The 27841-nt window shown below is 47.0% G+C and overlaps 1 protein-coding gene across 1 annotated transcript in view; it reads left to right on the forward strand.

Annotated features, from left to right (window-relative positions):
• Positions 1 to 6184, forward strand: part of PCGF3 (polycomb group ring finger 3) — a 61255-nt gene extending 55071 nt beyond the window's left edge. Inside the window, 2 exon segments of the mRNA XM_055245980.2 lie at positions 1061 to 1141; positions 2097 to 6184. Coding sequence (XP_055101955.1) covers positions 1061 to 1141; positions 2097 to 2144 — 129 coding nt within the window. The 3' untranslated portion in view covers positions 2145 to 6184.
• Positions 6185 to 27841: the final 21657 nt, after the last annotated feature.

The raw sequence follows: 27841 nt of genomic DNA on the forward strand, positions 1-27841 counted from the left end.
CTCCAGCTCTGCAGCATGGCGCACTGGAAAAGGCAGAACCATCCGGAGGGGGCAGGGGCTTGGGGAGGGTAGTAGGAGCGGGCGGGCACAGGGCTCCTGGGCGGCGATGCTGCTGTTTGTCCACCTGTGGCTGTGCCACCAGGGCGACCTGACATCAGCTCTGGACTCGGTGGAGGTGACGTCAGTGCAGGTTCCTGGGTGGTGACTAACGTGCCCCCATGAAGGGTGTTGGTGGCCCGGGGGGAGGGGGGTGGGGCAAGGGGGACGGGAACTCCCTGTACCTTCCTCTCAATTTTGCTGTAAACCTTAAATTGTTCTTTAAAAAGTCTGTTTAATTTTTTTTAAAAGACTGGGGAGCCCAGTGCATTTTTCCACTATGGTGAGAGGGAGGGACAGCCTGGACCGGAGGTAGGGCCTGTGGGGAGAGGGTGCCCCTGGAGGCTGCAGCCGTGGGAGGGGGCTGGTGTGGACCGGGCCTGGGTGGGATGGGGAGGGAAACGCTTCGGCCCTGTGGGCCTCTCAGGCACCTGTGCCACCTGGGGAACCAGGGTGCCCGATTCCAGAGCTGTCAAGGCCGCTCATGGGGCTGCAAACCACCTCTTCCCGTTTCTCAGTATGGCAGGTGTAGTAGATAGGGTGTGTTGGGGCCTGCCAAAACAAGAAGGGTTCAGGGGAGCCGCAGGCCAGATAGGGGCAAGATGGGAGCCCACCACCGCAAGGAGCTTGTGCCTGTACCCCCTGCAGAAATGTCACCCCCCTAACTGGCACAGGCCTGCCCTGTAATATCTTATATGCTGCATTGGATTTCCGTTTAGCTGTGAGGTAGGGACCACACCCCATCTCTAGGTTGCAAGGTAGGAATAGTGAACCAGCCCCATCTCCCCAACTCCCCACCCCCCCCCCAAGCCCTCCCATCTCTAGGCACGTTCTCGCATGATTGGGTGGGGTGGGGTGGGGTGGGGGTGGGGGGTGGCTGCAGATTTCACACCAGCATCAAGGTGACCATGTCAGCGTGGGTTGAGCACCTCTCCGCTGCTAATCAGACCTCCTTATCCCCCAGCTGGACATTTTATGCAACGAGGAGATCCTGGGCAAGGACCACACACTCAAGTTCGTGGTTGTCACGAGGTGGAGATTCAAGGTGAGACGCGTGATTTGATTTTCAGAGTCTGCTCTGAATGGCGGTGACTTTGCTGTGCATCTCTTATCTAAAATCTTAAATGACTCCGGCTGGGCACAGTGGCTCATGCCTGTAATCCTAGCACTTTGGGAGGCCAAGGTGGGTGGATCACAAGGTCAGGAGATCAAGAACATCCTGGCTAACACAGTGAAATCCCGTCTCTACTAAAAATACAAAAAATTAGCCGGGCGTAGCGGTGGGCACCTGTAGTCCCAGCTACTCAGGAGGCTGAGGCAGGAGAATGGCGTGAACCTGGGAGGTGGAGCTTGCAGTGAGCTGAGATCATGCCACTGCACTCTGGCCTGGGCGAAAGAGCAAGACTCTGTCTCAAAAAAAAAAAAAAAAAAAAAAAGTGATGACTCAGCTACAGAGATTGTTGTGAAACACAGTTCTGGTCTTTCTGAAATCATCAACCCCAGAGCCAGCTTGGAAGGTGCCAGCTGAGCTCCGTGGGGCACAGGCCCTGGTGGGAAAGTGCTGAGGCCATGAGCAGAGGGTCCCCTGGGGCCTTTGGGCCCCTCTGAAGCAGGAAACCAATGGTGGAACCCTCCCACCTCAGCTGGTGCTGCTGCCTGGGGAGAGGGGGTGAGGAGCCAAGGCTGGCCCGGGGCTGGGCCAGAGGGTTTGAGAGAGAAAGGGGCAGGGGAATGGCAGCCAGGGCCACATCAGTTACAGGTGGCCACGGTGTGCACAGTGGTCACTGGGTCACCTGGGGCCAGGGGAGAGGGCACGTGTCTTCCCAGCCCGTCTTCCCCCAGCAACTTGACGTTGCTCAGAACAGAAGGGTCTCTGTGTAGCCCGGCGTGTGGACTGTGTCTCATGGGACGCGATTCCTCAGTACCCTTCCGGATGAGGTAGGTCCGTCTCCTCGCCTCCACCCCTGCTAAGCAGGCCCTGTGTGTTCTGTGTCTTCCAGAAGGCGCCGCTCCTGCTGCACTACAGACCCAAGATGGACTTGCTGTGAATGGCGCCACACAGCGCCCACAGACTGGGCCCTCGCACCCTTGGGTGCTCCCGGCTGCCGCGCTTAAGAAAGTTGCCTCTGGGTGTCATGTGGGCCAGACTTCTGAATAGAGAATATTTATAACTTTTGTATGAGAGAGAATTCACTCAACAAGACACTACCAGCACCACGTTTACAGAGGATGAAAACACTTCACAGTCTCCCAGAGCCGATCGTCCTCTCCCCGCCTCAGCCCGTGCTTCAGCCTCGCAGGGAGAGTGATGCTCCAGGCAACACGGTTCTGAGTCACCTTCTGACACGAGCTCCCTCTGCTTGCTTTCCAGGTCTTGCAAATCTGAATTCACTTCAGTTTAGTTTATGAATTAGGTTTCATAAGCCTCAAGTGTAGTTGGACTTTTATTGAATCCTTCTTAAGTTATTGAAAAAATGTCTTTTCATGGTGAATGACAATATTTATGTTGCCTTTAGCTTCTTGAAGATTTAGAAGTTATATAAAAAATTAATTTAAAAGCAAACCAAAAGAGGTTTCCATTAACATTATGATTTAACCATTGTATTTAATTTCCCACCTTACGAAACACAACAGCAGCTCCCTGACTGGTTCGCCTTTCGTTGTGTGAGGTCGGCACTTGGACCTACTCGGAACTGTCACTCGCCTGGGGCCGACACACCCCGCCCTGGAAACGGGGCCCCAGACTCCACCAGGATGCAATTTCTGACACGCTCAGCAGGTAGACCAGAGGCCGTGTGACCAGCTCGGTGCTGGTTTACAGAACAATTCTTACTTCTAAAAATTACTTGTTCCCCCAAATTGTTGAGTGCCGCCAGATTTGGTTTCCTACATTTTCTTTCCCCGTTTTGATTTTGCTGGAGAGGCGGTGGTGGTTGGGATCCGAGCTCTCCTGGCGTCCGTGGGGAGGATTTGCTGGTGGTGGCTTCGGGCTCGTGCCCAGATGCACTCACTGCCCCCTCTGTCCACGGCCTCCCTTTCCGCTTCGCTGGTGGAAGGAGCTCGTGTGCTCCTTGGCCCCTTCCTGGAAGGGCGTTTTTCAGAGCTGCAGTGACAGGGTGAGCAGCTGAAGGGCTTGGAGGGAAGGCGGCCCCCGCGCTGCAGAAGCTGCATTTCAGCTGCAGCTGTGTTTCAGCCTAGGTTGGTTGCACCGTTAGCCCCTCTCCTCCCAGATGGTCATGTTTTTGTCACATTAGAGAATAAACTGCCACACACACATTTTTTTTTCCTTTAAAACAGTAACTTGGAAGTGTGGAAAGGCCAGAAGGAGCAGCAAGGGCTGTTTTCTCGAGCGGTTGAGGTGTTGTCCTGCAGTTGTCATTGTCTTCTTCACCGGGCTGTTCCCATTTATTTCCTGTGGAACTGAATCCCTCCTCCCTCCACGCCTTGGGAGCCCAGGTGGTCCCTGGCCACCATTCAGGCTTTCCAAGAAGCCAACCACCTTGGAGATTTTTTTTTCTTGAATTTTGCTCTGTTTTCTTCTGCTTCCTTTAGATAAAAAGCAGCTCAAGAGACCTCATCTTAGGGATGAGGAAAACATGCATATTAATTCCATCTGAGTGATTGTCAGTGTAAGGCCTTTTAAAACAAAAGCAAGTTCTTTCTTTGTTAGGAATTGGTCAAAATTCACCTCTTTCTTTAAGCCCGTCAACTCCCAGGACGGTTTGAGTTACTCAGTTACCTAAGCTTGCTATTCGTCCAAATCATTTTCTAGGGTCACTGTATAAGGGTCTATGAGTAGCTGTGTATGAATAAATATTACCTGTCTACCTCAAAATACACATACTGCTGAAGCATTCTGTGCAACCGCGTGTTATCACAATGCAGTTTTCAGTGTAACGTTAGAACTTAGGCATTTTCCTGTGTGGCGGAATAAGAAAGGATTAAACAGTTAAAAGCCTCCAAATTCAAGTAAAATTAAATCACAGTTAAGATTAAACTGAATATCATTGTAATAATCTCATAATATATATTTGTAACTTTGTAGCTATCTTTGAAATCACTTGACTTTGCTATGGTGCTAAGCTGATATATTTAAATACACAGCGAGATGGGTGAGTGGAGCCCGTGGTGTTGTCCCCAGCTGGTGGTGACCCTGCTTTTGTAACCGCGTTAACCTGACAAAACCTCAGCAGCAGAAGTCCCTATTTTTCTAGGAGTTCATCGTGCAGACAGTCTTCACTACAGGACTCGGCCCTGGGGCCTCTGCCTCTCGTCTGACCTTGCAGCCTTAGTCGTTGGAGGCTGGAGCGCAATGGCCCCACCGTCTGTGGAGCCTCTGGGCAGCCGCCTTTCCTTTCTGTCAAGCTCTCATTTCACAGAAAAAGGCTGAGTTTCATTTCTTCCAGCATGAAAGCCAGGATCGGTTAATGGTTGGATTCTATTAAGTTTTTTTTTTTTTTTATTAAACAGATGGAGTTACTGTGAAGAAGTTTTCACAACTATTTATGCTGGTAAAACAAATGCTGTTAAATCACCTTATGCGTCGTTTTCAACAGCAGTGGGGCTAATTACCCGGAATACGGTCTCACCGATGCAGTTTTCATGGAAATAGAAAATTCAAATAGAATATATAATATTGAATTTAAGATTTGGGGGGTTAAAAAAAGAAAACTTAACTTTATAAAATTATTTATTCTATTTTAAGCCTTCTATCATATTTTCCCATCCAATCGTTTGGTTTCAGTGGTCCAGCTTTATTTACAGGCATATAAAATGAAATTGTGAGATGTTTTGCAAGCTTCTTTTTACTTTGAGTAGCTTTTAATTTGTATGTTTTTGTTTTATGTGGATGAAGAGCATTTTTATGCTTTTGTGCAATAGGTTCCAACACGCATTTATTAGACATCTGTTTAAATCGTAATGTAGCATTTATTCTGCTAAATTGAAAGGGAACATAGATGGAATTCTAAAATATGTATATTCAGCTGTTTGGTTTTTCTTTTTTCATTGTTATTATTGTAAGAATGCTGTTATTGGGGTTGTGTGTGAGTGCCTGTCAGCCAGTGATGCCTCGGGCCGCACTGTGGGGACACCTCGGTCCTGCCTGGGTCCTGGTGCCTTGGAACCCACATGCTTGTGGCCAGGCCGCCCCAGGGCGGGGCCACGTGGCCTCAGACCATGAAGCGAAGCTGCCCTGGCCCAAGCACTGCAGCTGCCTACACCCCCGGGCTTCACAGCCTTGCTTGTTTGAATGGCAACAAAACGGCGTTCACAGCGATTCAAAGGGTGGCATTTGGGTTGGACGTTCTGAGTACCAGCCAACCTATTCCCACATTGTACGTGAATGTTTAATGTGCTCTCAAAACATGGAAAATAAGTTTAGTGCACATAGCTAAATCACAAAACATCCAATTTCTCTGTTTCCTCAGGAAGTCATTACTGCGCCACCACATCACATGACCTTAACATGATCAATGTATTTCTCTGCCTTGACATTTAAATAAATTGAGATAAGTAGATTAGAAAATCATTCAAATGATACCATAATCTGTACAAATATTGTGTCCCCTGCCAGGCAGGGGACAGGGTGCGGGCAATGGCCACGTGGCCAAGGCCCCGCAGGAACGCGCCGAGGTCTCCCTCACCCTCCAGGTGTCCTTCGCACCCAACAGTGTGTCTGAGGAACGAACTGCAGTTTGAGCGTCTCCTGAGATGTGCGTAGCCTCCGTATAAATGTCCACCCCCGTGGCTTAATTGCCTATCAGACACGTTTTCCCAGACGAAAGCAATGTTGGGTTAGGGGAAGACAGTGCAGCCACCCAGCCTTTACCAGCAGCATACGGCAGACCAAGGCAGTCGAGGTGTGGAGGTGATCACGCAGATACATGTGTTTGACTGTTTAATTTGAAAGTTTACATTTTTTATGCTTTGTGTTGGTGTGTAATTTTTGTACTCTTGGTGGCTAGTTTTTGTCAAATCTTTTTTGGAATATTGCTTAAATGTTTTGATTTTATGATAGTGAAGCTTGTATTCAGTGTTTTGCCAATTAATATTATATGCTTGTAATAAAAGCAAAAGAAAAGCTTAAGTGGAAGTGTTTGTGGCTGGAAATGTATTACATGAATCATTTGTACAAGCATGAGAGCTGACTTGCTCATGGGATGAGCAATGCTGTGGTTATTGGACGGACCACTCAGGCAGCCTGGCCGCACGCACACTGGCCACACACGCATGCGTGCTACATATGTGTGCGCTCAGACCACATGCCTGCACATATGTCCACACACCAGCCCACGGCTCCCTTCCTCACCCCAGGCCTCCCCACTCCCAGGTTAACCAGTGTCTCGATTTGCTCCAGGCAGCAGTTGTAAACTGTCACCCTGGTTGCAAACCCTCATTTAAATTGGTCCACTATTTGCTACCAGAGTTTGGCCCAGAAACTTTGTAAAGCTCATTCAGTTTGTCTCCTTGCAGAAAGAGGTTGCTGCAGTTTGGAGCTGGTTATGCCAAGGAAAATATGGCTAAAAAAGAACTTACTGATTCCCGTAGGTGTGTCAACTGACAAATGAACCATCTCCCTACGACAGTTTGCCACCCCTCCCCAAAAAAAGCACTATCGCCAAAATTTCAGTTTTTAAAGGTTAAATAATATACAACAATTTTGAAACTCTTAAGAAAACTAGAATTGGAAGGAAAGGAGAATATGGCCAAAATTACATTCTCACAACCTAAAGCAGTAAACTTTAAAAACAAGTTCAGTCTTAGACTTAACTGACTTAGGCTGGGTGTAGTGGCTCACACCTGTAATTCCAGCACCGTAGGAGGCCAAGGCAGGCTGATCACCTGAGGTCGGGAGTTCGAGACCAGCCTGGCTAATACGGTGAAATCCCGTCTCTACTAAAAAATATAAAAATTAGCCGGGTGTGGTGGCAGGGGCCTGTAGTCCCAGCTACTCAGGAGGCTGAGGCAGGAGATTTGCTGGAACAAAAGAGGCAGAGGTTGTAGTGAGCCAAGATCATGCCACTGTACTCCAGCGTACGCTACAGAGCAAGACTCCATCTCAATTAAAAAAAAAAAAAAAAAAAAAAGGACTTGGCCAGGTGCAGTGGCTCATGCCTGTAATCCCAGCACTTTGGAGGCTGAGGCGGGTGGATAACAAGGTCAAGAGATCGAGACCATCCTGGCCAGCATGGTGAAACACCATCTCTACTAAAAATATGAAAATTAGCCAGGCCTGATGGTGCGCACCTGTAGTCCCAGGTACTCGGGAGGCTGAGGCAGGAGAATCACTTGAACCCAGAAGGTGGAAGTTGCAGTGAGCCAAGATCGCACCACTGCACTCCAGCCTGGGCGACAGAGCGAGACCCCATCTCAAAAAAAAAAAAAAAAAAAAAAAGACTTCACTGACTTGAAGTGTATTTTACTTATTTTTGGCCAGTCCAACTGTCCATCTTAGAAATGTCAAGATATTGGCTGCAACTGTAAACGCACCAATCAGTGCCCTGTCAAAACAGACCACTCGGCTCTACCAATCAGCAGGACATGGGTGGGGCCAGAAAAGAGAATAAAAGCAGGCTGCCCGAGCCAGCAGTAGCAACCCGCTCGGGTCCCCTTCTACACTGTGGAAGCTTTGTTCTTTTGCTTTTTGCAGTAAGTCTTGCTACTGCTCACTGTTTGGGTCCACACTGCCTTTATGAGCTGTAACACCGCGAAGGTCTGCAGCTTCGCTCCCGAAGCCAGCGACACCACGAGCCCACTGGGAGGAACAAACAACTCCAGATGCGCCGCCTTAAGAGCTGTAACACTCACCGCGAGGGTCCGCAGCTTCGTTCTTGAAGTCAGTGAGACCAAGAACCCACCAATTCCAGACACATTTTGGCGACCACAAAGGGACTTTCGCCTATCGCCAAGCGGTGAGACCATCGGACCCCTCTCGCTTGCTATTCTGTCCTATTTTTCCTTAGAATTTGGGAGCTAAATACCGGGCATCTGTCGGCCAGTTAAAAGCGACTAGCGCGGCCGCCAGACTAAAGACATGGATGTCAGGCTTTCTGGGAAAGGGCTCTCTAACAACCCCCAACTCTTCGGAGTTGGGACCGCTGGTTTGCCTAGAACCAGCTTCTGCTTTTCCTGTACTTCTGGGCTGAGCTGAGGGTCGACAGAGAGGAAAGCCATGCAGCTCCGGGGTCCCAACAACAAGTTGGTTGACCCTGAGGCCATGAGCGGAACTCTCAAAAGCATGTCGCCCAAGCGAGACTCGCCCGTCTATCCTATCTGTCCTGACCCTTGCCCCCTGGGTCCTAATGCCTGCCAGACAAACTTCCTCTCACCTCTCTTCTCTGAGGTTAGTCCTGCTTCTAAAAATTGCTACCTGTCTCTGGTGCTTTTCTAGTTTCTCCTATAAGAATGATTTCTAGTATAAACTCCAGGACTCTGTTACCTTCCTTAGGCACCCGGGCTCACCAATCAGAAAGACACAATTTTTGCCCAAAGCCCTGTCGTAGTGGGGACTACCTGGAATTTTAAGATCCCTCCTCAGACTAATAGGCCTAACAAAAGCTATTCCTGAAGCTAGGATATGGGGAGCCTCAGAAATTGTATCCTTCCTAATCATATAAGTGAGGACAAAAGGTGTCACTCTTCCAACCCTGGAGATCCCTTCCCTCCCTCAGGGTATGGCCCTCCACTTCATTCTTGGGGCATAACATCTTTATAGGAAAGGGGTAAAGTCCCAATACTAACAGGAGAATGCTTAAGACTCTAACAGGTTTTTGAGAATGCATCGGTAAGGGCCACTAAATCCGATTTTTCTCGGTCGGTCCTCCTTGTGGTCTAGGAGGACAGGCAAGGATGCAGGTTTTCGACAATGCGTCGGTGAGGACCACTAAATCCGACCTTCCTCGGTCCTCCATGTGGTCTGGGAGGAAAACTAGTGTTTCTGCTGCTGCATCGGTGAGCTCAACTATTCCGATCAGCAGGGTCCAAGGACCATTGTGGGTTATTGGGCAGGAGTTCTTTCTGCTGCTGCGTCAGTGAGTGCAACTATTCCGATCAGCAGGGTCCAGGGACCATTGCGGGTTCTTGGGCAGGGGGAGAAACAAAACAAACCAAAACCTCAGGCAGTTTTTTCTTTCAGATGGGAAACACTCAGGCATCAACAGGCTCACCCTTGAAATGCATCCTAAGCCATTGGGAACAATTTGACCCACAAACCCTGAAAAAGAGGCGGCTCATTTTTTTCTGCACTACAGCTTGGCCCCAATATTCTCTCTGATGGGGAAAAATGGCCACCTGAGGGAAGTACAAATCACAATACTATCCTGCAGCTTGATCTTTTCTGTAAGAGGGAAGGCAAATGGAGTGAAACACCTTATGTCCAAGCTTTCTTTTCATTGAGGGAGAATACACACCTATGCAAAGCTTACAATTTACATCCCACAGGAGGACCTCTCAGCTTACCCCCATATCCTAGCCTCCCTATAGCTCCCCTTCCTATTAATGATAATCCTCCTCTAATCTCCCCTGCCTAGAAGGAAATAAGCAAAGAAATCTCCAAAGGACCACAAAAACCCCCAGGCTATCGTTTATGTCCCCTTCAAGCTGTAGGGAGAGGGGAATTTGGCCCAACCCGGCTACCTGTCCCCTTCTCCCTCTCTGATTTAAAACAGATCAAGGCAGACCTGGGGACGTTTTCAGATGATCCTGATAGGTATATAGATGTCCTACGGGGTCTAGGGCAAACCTTTGACCTCACTTGGAAAGATGTCATGCTACTGTTAGATCAAACCCCGGCCTTTAATGAAAAGAATGCGGCTTTAGCTGCAGCCCAAAGAGTTTGGAGATACCTGGTATCTTAGTCAAGTAAATGATAGAATGACAGCTGAAGAAAGGGACAAATTCCCTACTGGTCAGCAAGCCATCCCCAGCATGGATCCCCACTGGGACCTTGACTCAGATCATGGGGACTGGAGTCGTAAACATCTGTTGACCTGTGTCCTAAAATTACTAAGAAGAATTAGAAAAAAGCCCATGAATTATTCAATGATGTCCACCATAACTCAGGGAAAGGAAGAAAATCCTTCTGCCTTCCTCGAGCGGCTACAAGAGGCCTTAAGAAAATATACTCCCCAGTCACCCAAATCACTAGAGGGTCAACTGATTCTAAAAGATAAGTTTATTACCCAATCAGCTGCAAATATCAGGAGAAAGCTCCAAAAGCAAGCCCTGGGCCCTGAACAAAATCTAGAGGCATTATTAAACCTGACAACCTCGGTGTTCTATAATAGGGACCAAGAGGAACAGGCCCAAAAGGAAAAGCGAGATCAGAGAAAGGCTGCAGCCTTAGTCATGGCCCTCAGACAAACAAACCTTGGTGGTTCAGAGAGGACAGAAAATGAAGCAGGCCAATCACCTGGTAGGGCTTGTTATCAGTGTGGTTTACTAGGACACTTTAAAAAAGACTGTCCAATGAGAAACAAGCTACTCCCTCGCCCATGTCCACTATGCCGAGGCAATCACTGGAAGGTGCACTGCCCCAGAGGACGAAGGTTCCCTGGGTCAGAAGCCCCCAACCAGATGATCCAACAACAGGACTGAGGGTGCCCAGGGCAAGTGTCAGCTCATGTCATCACCCTCACTGAGCCCCGGGTATGTTTAACCATTGAGGGCCAGGAAACTGACTTCCTCCTGGACACTGGCGCAGCCTTCTCAGTGTTAATCTCCTGTCCTGGATGACTGTCCTCAAGGTCCGTTACCATCCGAGTAATCCTGGGACAGCCTGTAACCAGGTATTTCTCCCACCTTCTCAGTTGTAATTGGGAGACTTTGCTCTTTTCACATGCCTTTCTTCTTATGCCTGAAAGTCCCACACCCTTATTAGGGAGGGATATATTAGCCAAGACTCGAGCTATTATCTACATGAATATGGGGAACAAGTTACCCATTTGTTGTCCCCTACTTGAAGAGGGAATCAACCCTGAAATCTGGGCATTGGAAGGACAATTTGGAAGGGCAAAAAATGCCCACCCAGTCCAAATCAGGTTAAAAGATCCCACCACTTTTCCTTATCAAAGGCAATATCCCTTCAGGCCTGAAGCTCATAAAGGATTACAGAATATTGTTAAACATTTAAAAGCTCAAGGCTTAGTGAGGAAATGCAGCAGTCCCTGCAACACCCCAATTCTAGGAGTACAAAAACCGAACGGTCAGTGGAGACTAGTGCAAGATCTTAGACTCATTAATGAGGCAGTAATTCCACTATATCCAGTTGTACCCAACCCCTATATCCTGCTCTCTCAAATACCAGAGGAAGCAGAATGGTTCATGGTTCTGGACCTCAAGGATGCCTTCTTCTGTATTCCCCTGCACTCTGATTCCCAGTTCCTCTTTGCTTTTGAGGATCCCACAGACTATATGTCCCAACTTACGTGGACGGTCTTGCCCCAAGGGTTTAGGGATAGCCCTCATCTGTTTGGTCAGGCACTGGCCCAAGATCTATGCCACTTCTCAAGTCCAGGCACTCTGGTCCTTCAATATGTGGATGATTTACTTTTGGCTACCAGTTTGGAAGCCTCGTGCCAGCAGGCTATTCTAGATCTCTTGAACTTTCTTGCTAATCAAGGGTACAAAGTGTCTAGGTTGAAGGCCCAGCTTTGCCTACAGCAGGTCAAATATCTAGGCCTAATCTTAGCCAGAGGGACCAGGGCCCTCAGCAAGGAATGAATACAGCCTATACTGGCTTATCCTCGCCCTAAGACATTAAAACAGTTGCGGGGGTTCCTTGGAATTACCAGCTTTTGCCAACTATGGATCCCCAGATACAGCGAGATAGCCAGGCCCCTCTATACTCCAATCAAGGAAACCCAGAAGGCAAATACTCATCTAGTCGAACGGGAACCGGAGGCAGAAACAGACTTCAAAGCCTTAAAGCAGGCCCTAGTACAAGCTCCAGCTTTAAGCCTTCTCACAGGACAGAACTTCTGTTTATACGTCACAGAGAGAGCCGGGATAGCTCTTGGAGTCCTTACTCAGACTCGTGGGACAACCCCACAACCAGTGGCATACCTAAGTAAGGAAATTGATGTAGTAGCAAAAGACTGGCCTCACTGTTTACAGATAGTTGCCGCGGTGGCCGTCTTAGCGTCAGAGGCTATCAAAATAATACAAGGAAAGGACCTCACTATCTGGACTACTCATGATGTAAATGACACACTAGGTGCCAAAGGAAGTTTATGGCTATCAGACAACTGCCTAGATACCAGGTGCTACTCCTTGAGGAACTGGTGCTTCAAATACGCACATGCGTGGCCCTCAACCCTGCCACTTTTCTCCCAGAGGATGGGGAACCAATCGAGCATGACTGCCAACAAATTATAGTCCAGACTTATGCCGCCTGAGATGATCTCTTAGAAGTCCCCTTAACTAATCCTGACCTTAACCTATATACCGATAGAAGTTCATTTGTGGAGAATGGGATACGAAGGGCAGGTTACGCCATAGTTAGTGATGTAACCATACCTGAAAGTAAGCCTCTTCCCCCAGGGACCAGTGCCCAGTTAGCAGAACTAGTGGCACTTACCCAAGCCTTAGAACTGGGAAAGGGAAAAAGAATAAATGTGTATACAGATAGCAAGTATGCTTATCTAATCCTACATGCCCATGCTGCAGTATGGAAAGAGAGGGAGTTCCTAACCTCTGGGGGAACCCCCATTAAATACCACAGGGAAGTTATGGAGTTACTGCACATGGTGCAGGAGCCCAAAGAGGTGGGAATCTTACACTGACAAAGCCATCAAATGGGAAGGAGAGGGGAGAACAACAGCATAAGCAGCTGGCAGATGCAGCAGAAAGGAAAGAAAGAGACAGGAAGTCAAAGAAAGAGACAGAGAGGAAGAGACAAAGAAGTCGAAGACAGAAAGAGAGACATGGAAGTAGTCAAGAAAAAACAGTGTACCCTATTCCTTTAAAATCCAGGGTAAATTTCTATCTACCCAGCCAAGGCTTATTCTGCTTATGTGGATCTTCAACCCATATCTGCCTCTCAGACAGTTCGCAAGAAATAACGAAATCTATCCTTTAGAATCCCAAATAGACTCTTTGGCAGCAGTGACTCTCCAAAACTGCTGAGGACTAGACCTCCTCACTGCTGAGAAAGGAGGACTCTGCACCTTCTTAGGGGAAAAGTGTTGTTTTTACACTAACCAGTCCAGGTTAGTACAAGATGCCGCCCAGCATTTACAGGAAAAGGCTTCTGAAATCAGACAACGCCTTTCAAATTCTTATACCAACCTCTGGAGTTTGGCAACATGGCTTCTCCTCTTTCTAGGTCCCATGGCAGCCATCTTGCTGTTACTCATCTTAGGGTCCTGTATTTTTAAACTTCTTGTCAAATTTGTTTCCTCTAGAATTGAGGCCATCAAGCTACAGATGGTCTTACAAATGGAACCCCAAATGAGTTCAACTAACAACTTCTATCGAGGACCCCTGGACCGACCCACTGGCACTTCCCCTGGCCTAGAGAATTCACCTCTGAAGCACGCTATAACTGCAGGGCCCCTTCTTCACCCCTATCCAGCAGGAAGTAGCTAGAGCAGTCATTGGCCAAATTCCCAACAGCAGTTGGGGTGTCCTGTTTAGAGGGGGGAATGAGAGGTGACAGTGTGCTGGCAGTCCTCACGGCCCTCGCTCGCTCTCGGCGCCTCCTTTGCCTGGGCTCCCACTTTGGTGGCACTTGAGGAGCCCTTCAGCCCACCACTGCACTGTGGGAGCCCCTTTCTGGGCTGGCCAAGACCAGAGCCGGCTCCCTCAGCTTGCAGGGAGGTGTGGAGGGAGAGGCGCCAGTGGGAAATGGGGCTGCACGTGGCACCTGAGGGCCAGCTGGAGTTCCAGGTGGGCGTGGGCTTGGTGGGCCCTGCACTCGGAGAAGCCAGCCAGCCCTGCCGGCCCCGGGAAATGAGGGGCTTAGCACCCGGGCCAGCAGCTGCAGAGGGTGTACTGGGTCCCCCAGCAGTGCCAGCCCACTGGCGCTGTGCTCAATTTCTCACCGGGCCTTAGCTGCCTTCCCGCAGGGCAGGGCTTGGGACCTGCAGCCCACCATGCCTGAGCCTCCCACCCCCTCCGTGGGCTCCTGTGCAGCCCGAGCCTCCCCAACGAGCGCCACCCCCTGCTCCATGGTGCCCAGTCCCATCGACCACCCAAGGGCTGAGGAGTGTGAGCACGCGGCACGGGACTGGCGGGCAGCTCCACCTGCAGTCCCGTTGCGGGATCCACTGGGTGAAGCCAGCTGGGCTCCTGAGTCTGGTGGGGATGTGGAGAACATTTTTTTTTTTAATTTTTTTTTTTTTTGCACACAAAACAATAAACATTTTCTAAAAGTACATACAAACAAAAAGATGCATATCAAACATATTAGGAAGGTTGCACATGGGAAGATGGGGAATAGAAATGGGGGTGGGAATTAAAGAAAATAAATGAGAGAGGGACTTTGTATGGATCAATGATAATAACTCAATCCTCTATTTGACAAAGAAGGAGAAGGAAGAGGAAGAAAAAGAAAGTGGGATAACGGATCAGAAAGGGAGGAAAATAGAAAAAATTAGAGTATGACTCCAGGATAGACCTGTTTTGTTGTCGCTTGGTTGGTTTGTCAGTTGTATTTTTCATATGTTTCGCCATGTTGGCCAGGCTGGTCTCGAACTCCTAGCCTCAAGTGATCAACGCGCCTCAGCCTCCCAGAGTACTGGAACTACAGGCGTGAGCCACCACGTCCAGCCCCCACATTGCTTCCGGCCTCTGTGGTAGACCTCCCAGACGGGGCAGCCGGGCAGAGGCGCTCCGGGATGTGGAGAACCTTTATGTCTAGCTCAGGGATTGTAAATACACCAATCGGCACCCTGTGTCTAGCTCAGGGTTTGTGAATGCACCAATTGACATTCTGTATCTAGCTACTCTGGTGGGGATGTGGAGAACCTTTGTGTCTAGCTCAGGGATTGTAAACGCACCAATCAGCACCCTGTCAAAACAGACCACTCGGCTCTACCAATCAGCAGGACGTGGGTGGGGCCAGATAAGAGAATAAAAGCAGGCTGCCCGAGCCAGCAGTGGCAACCCGCTCTGGTCCCCTTCCACACCGTGAGAGCTTTGTTCTTTCGCTCTTTGCAATAAATCTTGATGCTGATCACTCTTTGGGTCCACACTGCCTTTATGAGCTGTAACACTCACCACAATGGTCTGCAGCTTCACTCTGGAAGCCATCGAGATCATGAACCCACTGGGAGGAACGAACAACTCCAGACGTGCTGCCTTAAGAGCTGTAACACTAACCACGAAGGTCTGCAGCTTCACTCTTGAGCCAGCGAGACCACAAACCCCCCAGAAGAAAGAAACTCTGAACACATCCGAACATCAGAATGAACAAACTCCAGACACGCTGCCTTTAAGAACTGTAACACTCACCACGAGGGTCCGCGGCTTCATTCTTGAAGTCAGTGAGACCAAGAACCCACCAATTCCGGACAGAGTAGGACCCCCTTTATGGTGTGGTTTTTTCTTCTTTTTTTGGAGACAGGGTCTCCCTCTGTTACCCAGGCTGGAGTGCAGTGGTGCAGTCATGGCTCACTGTAACCTTGGGCTCCTGGGCTCAAGCCATACTCCCACCTCAGCCTCCAGAGTAGCTGGGACTACAGGCACCACCACGCCCAGCTAATTTTTTATTTTTGTAGAGATGAGGTTTTGCCATGTTGCCCAGGCTCATGTCAAACTGAACTCAAGCAATCTGCCCACCTCGGTTTCCCAAAGTGCTGGGATTATGGCAGGAGCCTCCACGCTGGCCCTTTTTCTTTGTGTGTGTGTGTGTGTGTGTGTGTGTGAGAGAGAGAGAGAGAGTACCATTCTGTCACCCAGGCTGGAATGCAGTGGAGCAATCTTGGCTCACCACCAACCTCCACCTCCCAGGCCTAAGCAATTCTCCTGTCTCAGCTTCCCGAGTAGCTAGGATTACAGGCACCCACCACCACGCCCAGCTAATTTTTGTATTTTTAGTAGAGATGGGTTTCACCATGTTGGCCAGGCTGACCACAAATGACACTCCTCACCACAAATGATCCGCCTGCTTCAGCCTCCCAAACTGTTGAGATTACAGGCGTGAGCCACCTCACCCAGCCTTTTTTTTTTTTAATGTTGGATTTTCTTCTGTTAGATCAGCTTCAGAAGCAGCTTATCCTGTGTCATTTAATCTCATCAGAATTTAACTGGGATTGCAATGAATGTACAGTTTACTTTGTGGGGCAGCTGACATCCTTCTCCCACAATGTGGCATGTCTGCCAACTTACCCTCTTTTAGTGTCTTCCTCAGGCGGTCCTTACACACTTTTCTTCCAGCTTGTTTTGTGATTCTTTCATAGGGAGGTGGAGGGTTGTGGCTCACGCTCCAATGGGTTATTGTGGAGTAGAGAAACCCACTGGATCTGGCATGGACTGAACTCCTCGGCTGGTCCTCAGGGTTCTTCAGGGGATTTTCCTGGATTTACACGCAGATGATTGTATCATCAACAAACTACTAAACCCTGTCTCCAGTATTCATCTCCTTCCCTCTTTTTCAGTTCTCTCACCCTGCTGGGATGTCTGGAGAAACACTGACAGTGATAGCAAGGAGAACTGTGCTTTTCTGACTTTAATGGGAATACTTTAAATATCTTGACTTAAGCATGATTGCTGCAGGGTTTTGATAAATACCATTTACCAAGTAAAGAAATTATCTTCTGTTACAGCTTATTAAAAATCAGGAATGCCGGGGGCAGTGGCTCACACCTGTAATCCCAACACTTTGGGAGGCCGAGGCAGGTGGATTACCTGAGGTTGGGAGTTCGAGACCAGCTTGACCAACATGGAGAAACCCCGTCTCTATTAAAAAAGTACAAAATTAGCCAGGCATGGTGGCACATGCCTGTAATCCCAGCTACCCAGGAGGCTGATGCAGGAGAATTGCTTGAACCCTGGAGGCAGAGGTTGTGGTGGGCCGAGATGGCGCCACTGCACTCTAGCCTGGACAAGAAGAGCAAAACTCCATCTCAAAAAGAAAAAAAAAAATCAGGAGTACGTGTCAGTTTTTAAAAATGTTTTAATATTTTAAACTAAAATTTTTAACTTGTTTGAAGCTTTAACACATGTACAGTCATGTGACCACCACCACAGTCCACACACAGAATGGTTCCATTCCCCAAATCTCCTTAGTGCCACACCTTACCACGGTGCCTTCCCCCAACCTTCCTTCAGCTCTTCCCACCCCCATGGTGCCAAATGTGTCAGTCTCTCCCTGTTGTCACTGCAGAGTAGTATTTCATTGCATAGATATACCACAGTCTAACAGTTCACCCAATGAAAGGCATTTGAATTTCAGCTTTTGATGATTATGAATAAAGCATCAATAAACATTTACATACAGTTTTTATGTGGACTTAAGTTTTTCTTTCTCTAAATACCCAAGAGTGGGATTGCTGGGTCATGTGGCTGTGTACATTGAACTTTATAGGAAACCACTACGCCGTCTTCAATTTCCAGCAGGTCCACACCCTGGCAGCTTGGGGCACCACCAGCATTCTCCTGCACTGCAGCTGTAGTGCAAGTGCCTCATGGCCTGTGTGGTGGCTGAATCTATATTTCCTGGTGGCTGGTGGTGTCAAGTCTCTTCTCCTGTGCCCAATAGTCAACCCTGTGTCATCGCTGGTGCATGTCTGGTCAGGTCTTTTCCACTTTTTAGTTGGACTGTTTTCTTACTGTTGAGTTTTAAGAGTTCTCTATGTATTCCAAATGCAGGTCCTTAGTTGACAGGTGACTTGTGAATATTTTCTCCTCATCTTTTCATTCTTTTCACACTGTCTTTGGTAGTTCAAACGTTTTTAGGTCAGGCATGGTGGCTCATGCCTGTAATCTCAACTACTTTGGGGCCAAAGGCAGGAGGATCACTTAAGGCTAGGAATTTGAGACCAGCCTGGGCAACACAGCAAGACTCAGACTCTGGAAAAAAATTTTAAAATTAGGCATGGTGGCATGCACCTCTAGTCTCAGCTACTAAGGAGGCTGAGGAAGGAGGATGGCTTGAGCCCAGGAGGTCGAGGCTGCAGTGAGCTATGACTGTACCACCACTCTCCAGCCTGGACAACAGAGTATGACCCTGTCTCAAAAAAGTAAGTTTTTAATTTTGATAAAGTCCAATTTACAAATTTTTCTTTTATGGATTATTCTATGGATTATGCCTTTGGAATCATGTCTAAGAACTCTACCAAATGTCATCAGGTACAAAGGTACTTTTCTGTTTTCTTCCAAACATTTTACAGTTTTGTTTTGCATTTACATATGATTCGAGTTAGTTGTGTACAATGTGAGGTTTAGGTCAAGGTTCCATTTTTTCCATATGGATGACCAACGGCCCCATTGCTATCTGTTGAATGGACAATCCTTTCTCCACAGGGTTGATTTTGTTTGCACTGCTGTCAAAGATCAAATGGCCCTATTTATGTGGGTCTGTTTCTAGACTCTCTGATCACTGACCCATCTGTCTGTTCTTTGCCAATACCACAGTCTTGATTTTTGTGGCTTTAAAGTATGTGTAATGTGATTCACCTAACTTTCTTGTTCTTTTTAAAACATTGTTTTATCTATCCTTTTTACTGTTTTAGCTAGCTCCTTCACCATTCCGTATACATTCTAAAATCATCTTCTCGGCCGGGCATGGTGGCTCACGCTTGTAATCCCAGCACTTTGGGAGGCCGAGGTGGGCGGATCACGAGGTCAGGAGATCGAGACCACGGTGAAACCCCGTCTCTACTAAAAATACAAAAAAAAATTAGCCGGGCGTGGTGGCAGGCGCCTGTAGCCCCAGCTACTTGGAGAGGCTGAGGCAGGAGAATGGCGTGAACCCACAAGGCGGAGCTTGCAGTGAGCCGAGATCGCGCCACTGCACTCCAGCCTGGGTGACAGAGTGAGACTCCATCTCAAAAAAAAAAAAAAAAAAAAAAAAAAAAAAAAAAATCTTCTCTAAATCTAAAAAGAAGCCCTACTGCAATGTTTTGGAATTTTGTTAATTTCACAGATCCTTCTGAGATTGGCATCTTGGCTATGTTCAGTCTTCCAGTCCATGAGCATGCAGTGTGCCGTCTCTCCACATACACAGTGCTTTTAGCATACAGATCCTGTTTTGTCTTGTTAGATTTATACCTCTCTCTCTCTCAGGAGCTACTGTGTTTTTAACTTCAGTTTCCAGTGTTTTATTGTTTGTCTATAGTAGTAAGATTTTTTTTTTTTTTTGAGACAGTCTGGCTCTGTCGTCCAGGCTGGAGTGCAGTGACATGATCTCAGCTCACTGCAACCTCTGCCTCACGGGTTCAAATGTGGCATGATCTCAGCTCACTGCAACCTCTGCCTCCCAGGTTCAAGCAATTCTCCTGTCTCAGCCTCCTGAGTAGCTGGGATTACAGGCATGTGCCACCACATCCAGCTAATTTTTTGTATTTTTAGTAGAGACAGGGTTTCACCATGTTGGTCAGGCTGGTCTCCAACTCCTGACCTGGTGATACGCCTGCCTCAGCCTCCCAAAGTGTTGGGATTACAGGCATGAGCCACCACACTGGGCTTTTTATTTTTTATTTGAGACAGAGTTCCACTCTTGTTGCTCAGGCTGGAGTGCAATTGTGTGATCTCAGCTCACCCCAACCTCCATCTCTTGGGTTCAAGCAATTCTCCTGCCTCAGCTTCCCGAGTAGCTGGGATTACAGGCATGTGCCACCACACCCAGCTAATTTTGTATTTTTAGTAGAGACGGGGTTTCTCCACGTTGGTCAGGTTGGTTTCGAACTCGCAAACCTCAAGTGATCCTCCCGCCTCGGCCTCCCAAAGTGCTGGGACTACAGGTGTGAGCCACCGCGCCCAGCCTGTGTTGTTTTTTTAATCATTTCCAGGCTCATGGTGTATACCTTCTGCCCCAGTCCTAGGTGAATTTCTCCTGGTTGGTGAGTTTTGATTTTTACCTCTGCTCACATAGGGACTCGAGGAGGGAGACTAGGACTCAGAGTCCTCCTTCCTTGTCACTTCTCTAAACAATTACTTTTTGTTGAAGACGCCATGTAAGCTACAATTCAAAGCCATCTCTTTGAACAACTGTGTGAAATAATCGTGCTAAACTGTTATTCTCCTTTAATCGTTCCAACCAAGCACCCATGGGGGCCGTTATTCCTCTCCTACAACTGCAAGGCAGTGCCTCACCAACTAGCTTTGCTCCTGAGGCAAGCGGCAGGGACCAGTCTGCTTTCCTCAGTGAGCAAGCGGCCCCTGACCCTGGTGAGTGAGTTTTCTCTTCACAGCCCCCTGTCCCTGCTGCCCACTGAGCCAGCCAGCCAGCCCGAGAGTGGAAAAGCCATTCTGGCTCTGAACTTCCAGCACAGTCCGGGAGAGCACACGGGTCCTGGGGAGGGTGGCTATGCCGAGGGGCTTTATAGGATGAGTCACAAGAAAGTCCATCTGGCGGGGCCTCCCTGACTCCCCTCCACTGTCCCCGGCTCACGGCCAGGAAGGCAAGTCTGGTGGGGGGTGACAGGAAAGGGCTGGGTCTCTCCCCACCTCCACTGCCAACACCCTGCAGACCCCCAGGCCACAGCCTTTCCGGGACTCCCCCAAGCTCTGGGAGGTGGGGCAGGTCCAGTTTACGCTTGTTTCAAAGAAGGGAGAGCGTCCCGCCGCCCTGTCGTGGAGGGTCCCGCGCCCTCACCCCTTGCCCGGGGTTGTGTGTGGGCAGCCGCAGAAAGGTCCCCGACGGCAGGATTGGGTTCCAGGCTGAGCCCGGTGTAGGGAAAGGGAAGAGAGATCAGACTGTCACTGTGTCTACGTAGAAAGGGAAGACGTGAGACCCCATTTTGAAAAAGACCTGTACTTTGAACGATTGCTTTGCTGAGATGTTAATTTGTAGCTTTGCCCCAGCCACTTTGACCCACCTTGGAGTTCACAAAAACATGTGTTGTATAAAATCAAGGTTTAAGGGATCTAGGGCTGTGCAGGACGTGCCTTGCTAACAAAATGTTTACAAGCAGTATACTTAGCAAAAGTCATTGCCATTTTCTAGTCTCAATAAACCAGGGGCACAATGCATTGTGGAAAGCCACAGGGACCTCTGTCCTTGAAAGCCGGGTATTGTCCAATGTTTCTCCCCATGTGCTAGTCTGAAATATGGCCTCGTGGGATGAGAAAGACCTGACTGTCCCCCAGCCCAACACCCATAAAGGGTCTGTGCTCAGGTGGATTAGTAAAAAAGGAAAGCCTCTTGCAGCTGAGATGGAGGAAGGCCACTGTCTCCTGCCTGCCCTGGGAACTGAATGTCTCGGTGTAAAACCTGGTTGTGCATTTGTTCAATTCTGAGATAGGAGAAAAGCTGCCCCGTGGCGGGAGGTGAGACATGTTTGCAGCAATGCTGCCTTGTTATTCTTAACTCCGCTGAGATGTTTGGGTGGAGAGAAACATAAATCTGGCCTACACGCACGTCCAGGCATAGTACCTCCCCTTAAACTTAATTAAGATATAGATTCTTTTGCTCACGTTTTTTATTGACCTTCTCCTTATTATCACCCTGCTCTCCTACTACATTCCTTTTTGCTGAAATAATGAAAATAATAATAAAAACTGAGGGAACTCAGAGGCCGGTGCCGGCGCAGGTCCTTTCTGTGCTGAGTGCCGTCCCCCTGGACCCACTGTTGTTCCTCTATACTTTGTCTCTGTGTCTTCTTTTCTCCGTCTCTCATCCCACCCAACTAGAAATACCCACAGGTGTGGAGGGGCAGGCCACCCCTTCATCTGCCGCCCAACATGGGTGCCTTTCTCTAGGGTGAAGGTACACTAAGAACGTGAGCATTGAGGACAGCCGACGAGAGATTCCCAAGTATGTCCACAGTCAGCCTTGCGGTAAGCTTGTGCGCTCGGAGGAATCCAGGGTAACAATGGGGCAAACTGAAAGTAAATATGCTTCTTATCTCAGCTTCATTAAAATTATCTTAAGAAGAGGGGGAGTTAAAGCTTCTACAGAAAATCTAATTACACTATTTCAAACAATAGAACAATTCTGCCCATGGTTTCCAGAACAGGGAACATTAGATTTAAAAGAGTGGAAAAAATTGGCAAAGAACTAAAACAAGCAACTAGGGAAGGTAAAATCATCCCACTTACAGTATGGAATGATTGGGCCATTATTAAAGCAACTTTAGAACCATTTCAAATAGAAGAAGATAGTGTTTCAGTCTTTGATGCCCCTGAAAGCTGTGTAATAGATTGTGAAGAACAGGCAGGAACAGAGTTTAAGAAAGGAACGGAAAGTTCACATTGTAAAAATGCAGTACAGCCTGTAATGGCTCGGTCACTGCAAAATGTTGACTATAACCAATTACAGGAGGTAATCTATCCTGAATCATCAAAATTGGGGGAAGGAGCCAGAATTATTTGGACCACCAGAGTTTAGACCACGATGGCCACCAACTCCTTCTCCCGCGATTCAGATGCCTGTGACATCACAATCTCAAATGCCAATCCAGACACAGTATCCACAATACCAGCCAGTAGAAAATAAAATCCAATCATCGGTAGTTTATCAACACCAGCTGCCAGCCAAATTTCAGTATCGGCTGTCTCCAGAGGTTCAGTATGGATCTCAGGCGGTGCGTCCTGTGCCAAATAGCAAGGCACTATATCAACAACCCACGGCGATGGCGTTTGATCTTACAGTACCACCTAGTGGACAAGATAGTGCACTGCGTGAGACCATTGCTACAGCCAGAAAACAGGGAGATCTTGAGGCATGGCAATATCCGGTAATGTTACAGCCGATGCCGGTCGGGAAAGGGAGTCAAGCAGGAGCGCCTGTCCGAACTGAGGCTAGATATGAATCTTTCACTATGAAGATGTTAGAAGATACGAAGGAAGGAGTTAAACAATATGGACCCAACTCTCCTTATATGAAAACATTATTAGATTCCATTGCTCATGGAAATAGACTTATTCCTTATGATTGGGAAATTTTGGCTAAATCTTCCCTTTCACCCTCTCAGTATCTACAGTTTAAAACCTGGTGGATTGATGGGGTACAAGAACAGGTACAAAAAAAATCAGGCTACTAATCCTGTTGCTTACATAGATGCAGACCAATTGCTAGAAACAGGTCCAAATTGGCGCACTATTAAACAACAATCAGTAATGCAGAATGAGGCTATTGAACAACTAAGGGCTATCTGCCTCAGGGCCTGGGAAAAGATTCAGGACCCAGAAACCTCCTTCCCTTCTTTTAGTTCAATCAGACGAGGCTTTAAAGAGCCATATCCAGACTTGTGGCAAGGTTGCAAGATGCAGCTCAAAAATCCATTGCAGATGATAGCGCCCAAAAAGTTGCTGTAGAAATAATGGCCTATCAAATGCAAATCCAGAATGTCAATCAGCCATAAGGCCATTAAGAGCAACGGTTTCAGCAGGAGTTGATGTCATTACAGAATATGTGAAGGCTTGTGATGGGATTGGAGGAGCTATGCATAAGGCAATGCTATTGGCTCAGGCAATGACGAGGGTTGCTTTAGGAGGACAAGTTAAACATTTGGGGGAAAATGTTATAATTGTGGTCAAATTGCTCATCTAAAAAAGAATAGCCCAGGCTTAAATAAACAGAGCAAAAATAAAGAGCCACCTGGCCTGTGTCCAAGATGTGGAAAAGGAAAACATTGGGCTAAAGAATGTCGTTCTAAATTTGATAAAAATGGACAACCATTGTCAGGAAACGGGAAGAGGGGCCAGCCTTAGGCTCCACAACAAAGTGGGGCATTCCCGATTCAGCCATTTTTTCCTCAGGGTTTTCAGGGATAACAACCCCCACAGTAAATACCACCATTTCAGGAAATCAGCCAATTACAACAATACAACAGTTATCCCCTGCCACAGCGGGCAGCGCTGCAGATTTATGTTCTACTCAAATGATTTCTTTACTCCCTGGAGAGCCCCCGCAAGATTCCTACAGGGGTATATGGCCCGCTGCCAGAAGGGATGGTAGGCCTTATTTTAGGAAGATCAAGTCTAAATTTGAAGGGAGTTCAAATTCATACTGGGATAATTGGTTCAGATTATAAAGGGGAAATTCAGTTACTGATCAGCTCTACTGTTCCCTGGAGTGCCAATCCAGGTGACAGGATTGCTCAATTACTGCTCTTGCCTTATATTAAAATTGGGGATAGCAAAACAGAAAGAACAGGAGGGTTTGGAAATACCAACCCTGCTGGAAAAGCTATTTATTGGGCTAGTCAGCTCTCAGAGAATAGTCCTGTGTGTAGTTACTATTCAGGGAAAACAGTTTGAAGGATTAGTGGATACTGGGGCTGATGTTTCTATCATTGCCTTAAATCAATGGCCAAAAAATTGGCCTAAACAAAAGCCTGTTACAGGACTTGTTGGTGTGGGCACTGCCTCAGAAGTGTATCAAAGTGCCAGGATTTTACACTGTCTAGGACCTGATAATCAAGAGAGTACAGTTCAGCCTATGATTACTTCTATTCCAATTGATTTATGGGGCTGAGACTTATTAGAACAGTGGCATGCAGAGATTACTATTCCAGTCTCCCTATACAGCCCCACAAGTCAAAAAATCATGACTAAAATGGGATATCTCTCTGACAAAGGACTAGGGAAAAATGGAGAAGACATTAAAGTTCCAATTGAGGCTGAGGGAAATCAAGAAAGAAAAGGAATACAGTATCCCTTTTAGGGGTGGCCACTGTAAAGCCTCCAAAGCCCATTCCATTAACTTGGAAAACAGAAAAGCCTGTAAGGGTAAATCAGTGGCCACTACCAAAACAAAAGCTGGAGGCTTTACACTTATTGGCAAAAAAACAATTAGAAAAGGGACATAGTGAGCCTTCATTTTCGCCTTGGAATTCTCCTGTTTGTAATTCAGAAAAAATCCGGCAGATGGCGCATGCTAACTGACTTAAGAGCCGTTAATGCAGTTAATTCAACCCGTGGGGCCTCTCCAACCCGGGCTGCCCTCTCCAGCCAGGATCCCCAAAGATTGGCCTTTAATTATAATTGATCTGAAGGATTGCTTTTTTACCATTCCTCTGGCAAAACAGGATTTTGAAAAATTTGCTTTTACTACACCACCCATAAATAATAAAGAACCAGCCACCAGATTTCAGTGGAAAGTGTTGCCTCAGGGAATGCTTAATTGTCCAACAATTTGTCAGACTTTTGTAGCTCAAGTTCTTCAACCAGTTAGAGACAAGTTTTCAGACTGCTATATCATTCATTATGTTGATGATATTTTGTGTGCTGCAGAAACAAGAGACAAATTAATGGACTGTTACACATTTCTGCAGACAGAGGTTGCAAACGCAGGCCTGACAATAGCATCTGATAAGATTCAGACCTCCACTCCTTTTCATTATTTGGAAATGCAGGTAGAGGAGAGAAAAATTAAACCACAAAAAGTAAAAATAAGAAAAGACACATTAAGAACATTAAATGACTTTCAAAAATTGCTAGGTGGCCGGGCACGGTGGCTCACGCTTGTAATCCCAGCACTTTGGGAGGCCGAGGCGGGCAGATCACGAGGTCAGGTTGAGACCACGGTGAAACCCCGTCTCTACTAAAAATACAAAAAAAATTAGCCAGGCGTGGTGGCGGGCCCCTGTAGTCCCAGCTACTTGGAGAGGCTGAGGCAGGAGAATGGCGTGAACCCAGGAGGCGGAGCTTGCAGTGAGCCGAGACTGCGCCACTGCACTCCAGCCTGGGCGACAGAGCGAGACTCCGTCTCAAAAAAAAAAAAAAAAAAAAAAATTGCTAGGAGATATTAATTGGATTCGGCCACCTCTAGGCATCCCTACTTATGCCATGTCAAATTTGTTCTCTATCTTGAGAGGGGATCCAGACTTAAATAGTAAAAGAACATTAACTCCAGAGACAACTAAAGAAATTAAATTAGTTGAAGAAAAAATTCGGTCAGCACAAGTAAATAGAATACATCACTTAGCCCCACGCCAACTTTTGATTTTTGCTACTGCACATTCTCCAACAGGCATCACTGTTCAAAATACAGATCTTGTGGAGTGGTCATTCCTTCCTCACAGTACAGTGAAGACTTTTACATTGTACTTAGATCAAATGGCTACATTAATTGATCGGGCAAGACTACTTGTGTGGAAGTGACCCAGATAAAATCATTGTTCCTTTAAACAATGAACAGGTTAGATAAGCCTTTATCAATTCTTCTGCATGGCAGATTGGTGTTGATTTTGTGGGAATTATTGATAATCATTACTCAAAAAAAAAAATCTTCCAGTTTTTGAAATTGACTACTTGGATTTTACCTAAAATTACCAGACAGAAACCTTTAGAAAATGCTCTAACGGTGTTTACTGATGGTTCCAGCAATGGAAAAGTGGCTTACACCAGGCCAAAAGAATGAGTCATTGAAACTCATATCACTCAGCTCAAAGAGCAGAATTGGTTGCTGTCATTTCAGTGTTACAAGATTTTAATCAGCCTATTAACATTTCTCCAGATTCTGCATATGTAGTACAGGCTACAAAGGATGTTGAGACAGCCCTAATCAAATATAGTATGGATGATCAGTTAAATCAGCTGTTTAAATTGTTACAACAAACTGTAAGAAAAAGAAATTTCCCATTTTATATTACTCATATTCGAGCACATACTAATTTACCAGGGCCTTTAACGAAGGCAAATGAACAAGCTGCTTTGCTAGTATCATCTGCCTTCATGGAAACACAAGAACTTCATGCCCTGACTCATGTAAATGCAACAGAATTAAAAAATAAATTTGATGTCACATGGAAACAGGCAAAAAATATTGTACAACATTGTACTGAGTGTCAAGTCCTACACCTGCCCACTCAGGAGGCAGGAGTTAATCCTAGAGGTTTAGGTCCTAATGCATTATGGCAAATGGATGTCACACATATACCTTCATTTGGAAAATTGTCATTTGTCTATGTGACAGCTGATACTTATTCACATTTCATATGGGCAACCTGCCAGACAGGAGAAAGTACTTCCCATATTGAAAGACATTTATTATCTTGTTTTGCTGTCATGAGAGTTCCAGAAAAAAATAAAACAAATAATGGGCCAGGATACTGTAGTAAACCATTTCAAAAATTCTTAAATCAGTGGAAAATTACACATACAACAGGAATCCCTCATAATTCCCAAGGACAGACCATAATTGAAAGACCTAATAGAACACTCAAAGCTCAATGGGTTAAACAAAAAAAGGAAAAAGAGAGTAAGGAGTATAACACTCCCCAGATACAACTTAATCTAGCACTCTATACTTTAAATTTTTCAAATATATATAGAAATCAGACCACTACTTCTGCAAAACAACATTTTACTGGTAAAAAGTACAGCCCACATGAGGGAAAACTGATTTGGTGGAAAGACAACAAAAATAAAACATGCGAAATAGGTAAGGTGATAACATGGGGGAGAGGTTTTGCTTGTCTTTCACCAGGAGAAAATCAGCTTCCTGTTTGGGTACCCACTAGACATTTGAAGTTCTACAATAAGCCCATCAGAGATGCAAAGGAAGGCTCCTCCGCAGAGACAGAGAACCCACAATCAAACATCATCGACTTGCAGGGTGAACAAAATGGTGATATCAAAAAAAACAGAGAAGTTGCCATCCACCAAGAAGGCGGAGCTGCCGACCTGGGCCCAG

The sequence above is a fragment of the Symphalangus syndactylus genome, chromosome 16 (genome assembly GCF_028878055.3).
Source record: "Symphalangus syndactylus isolate Jambi chromosome 16, NHGRI_mSymSyn1-v2.1_pri, whole genome shotgun sequence".
NCBI lineage: Eukaryota > Metazoa > Chordata > Mammalia > Primates > Hylobatidae > Symphalangus > Symphalangus syndactylus.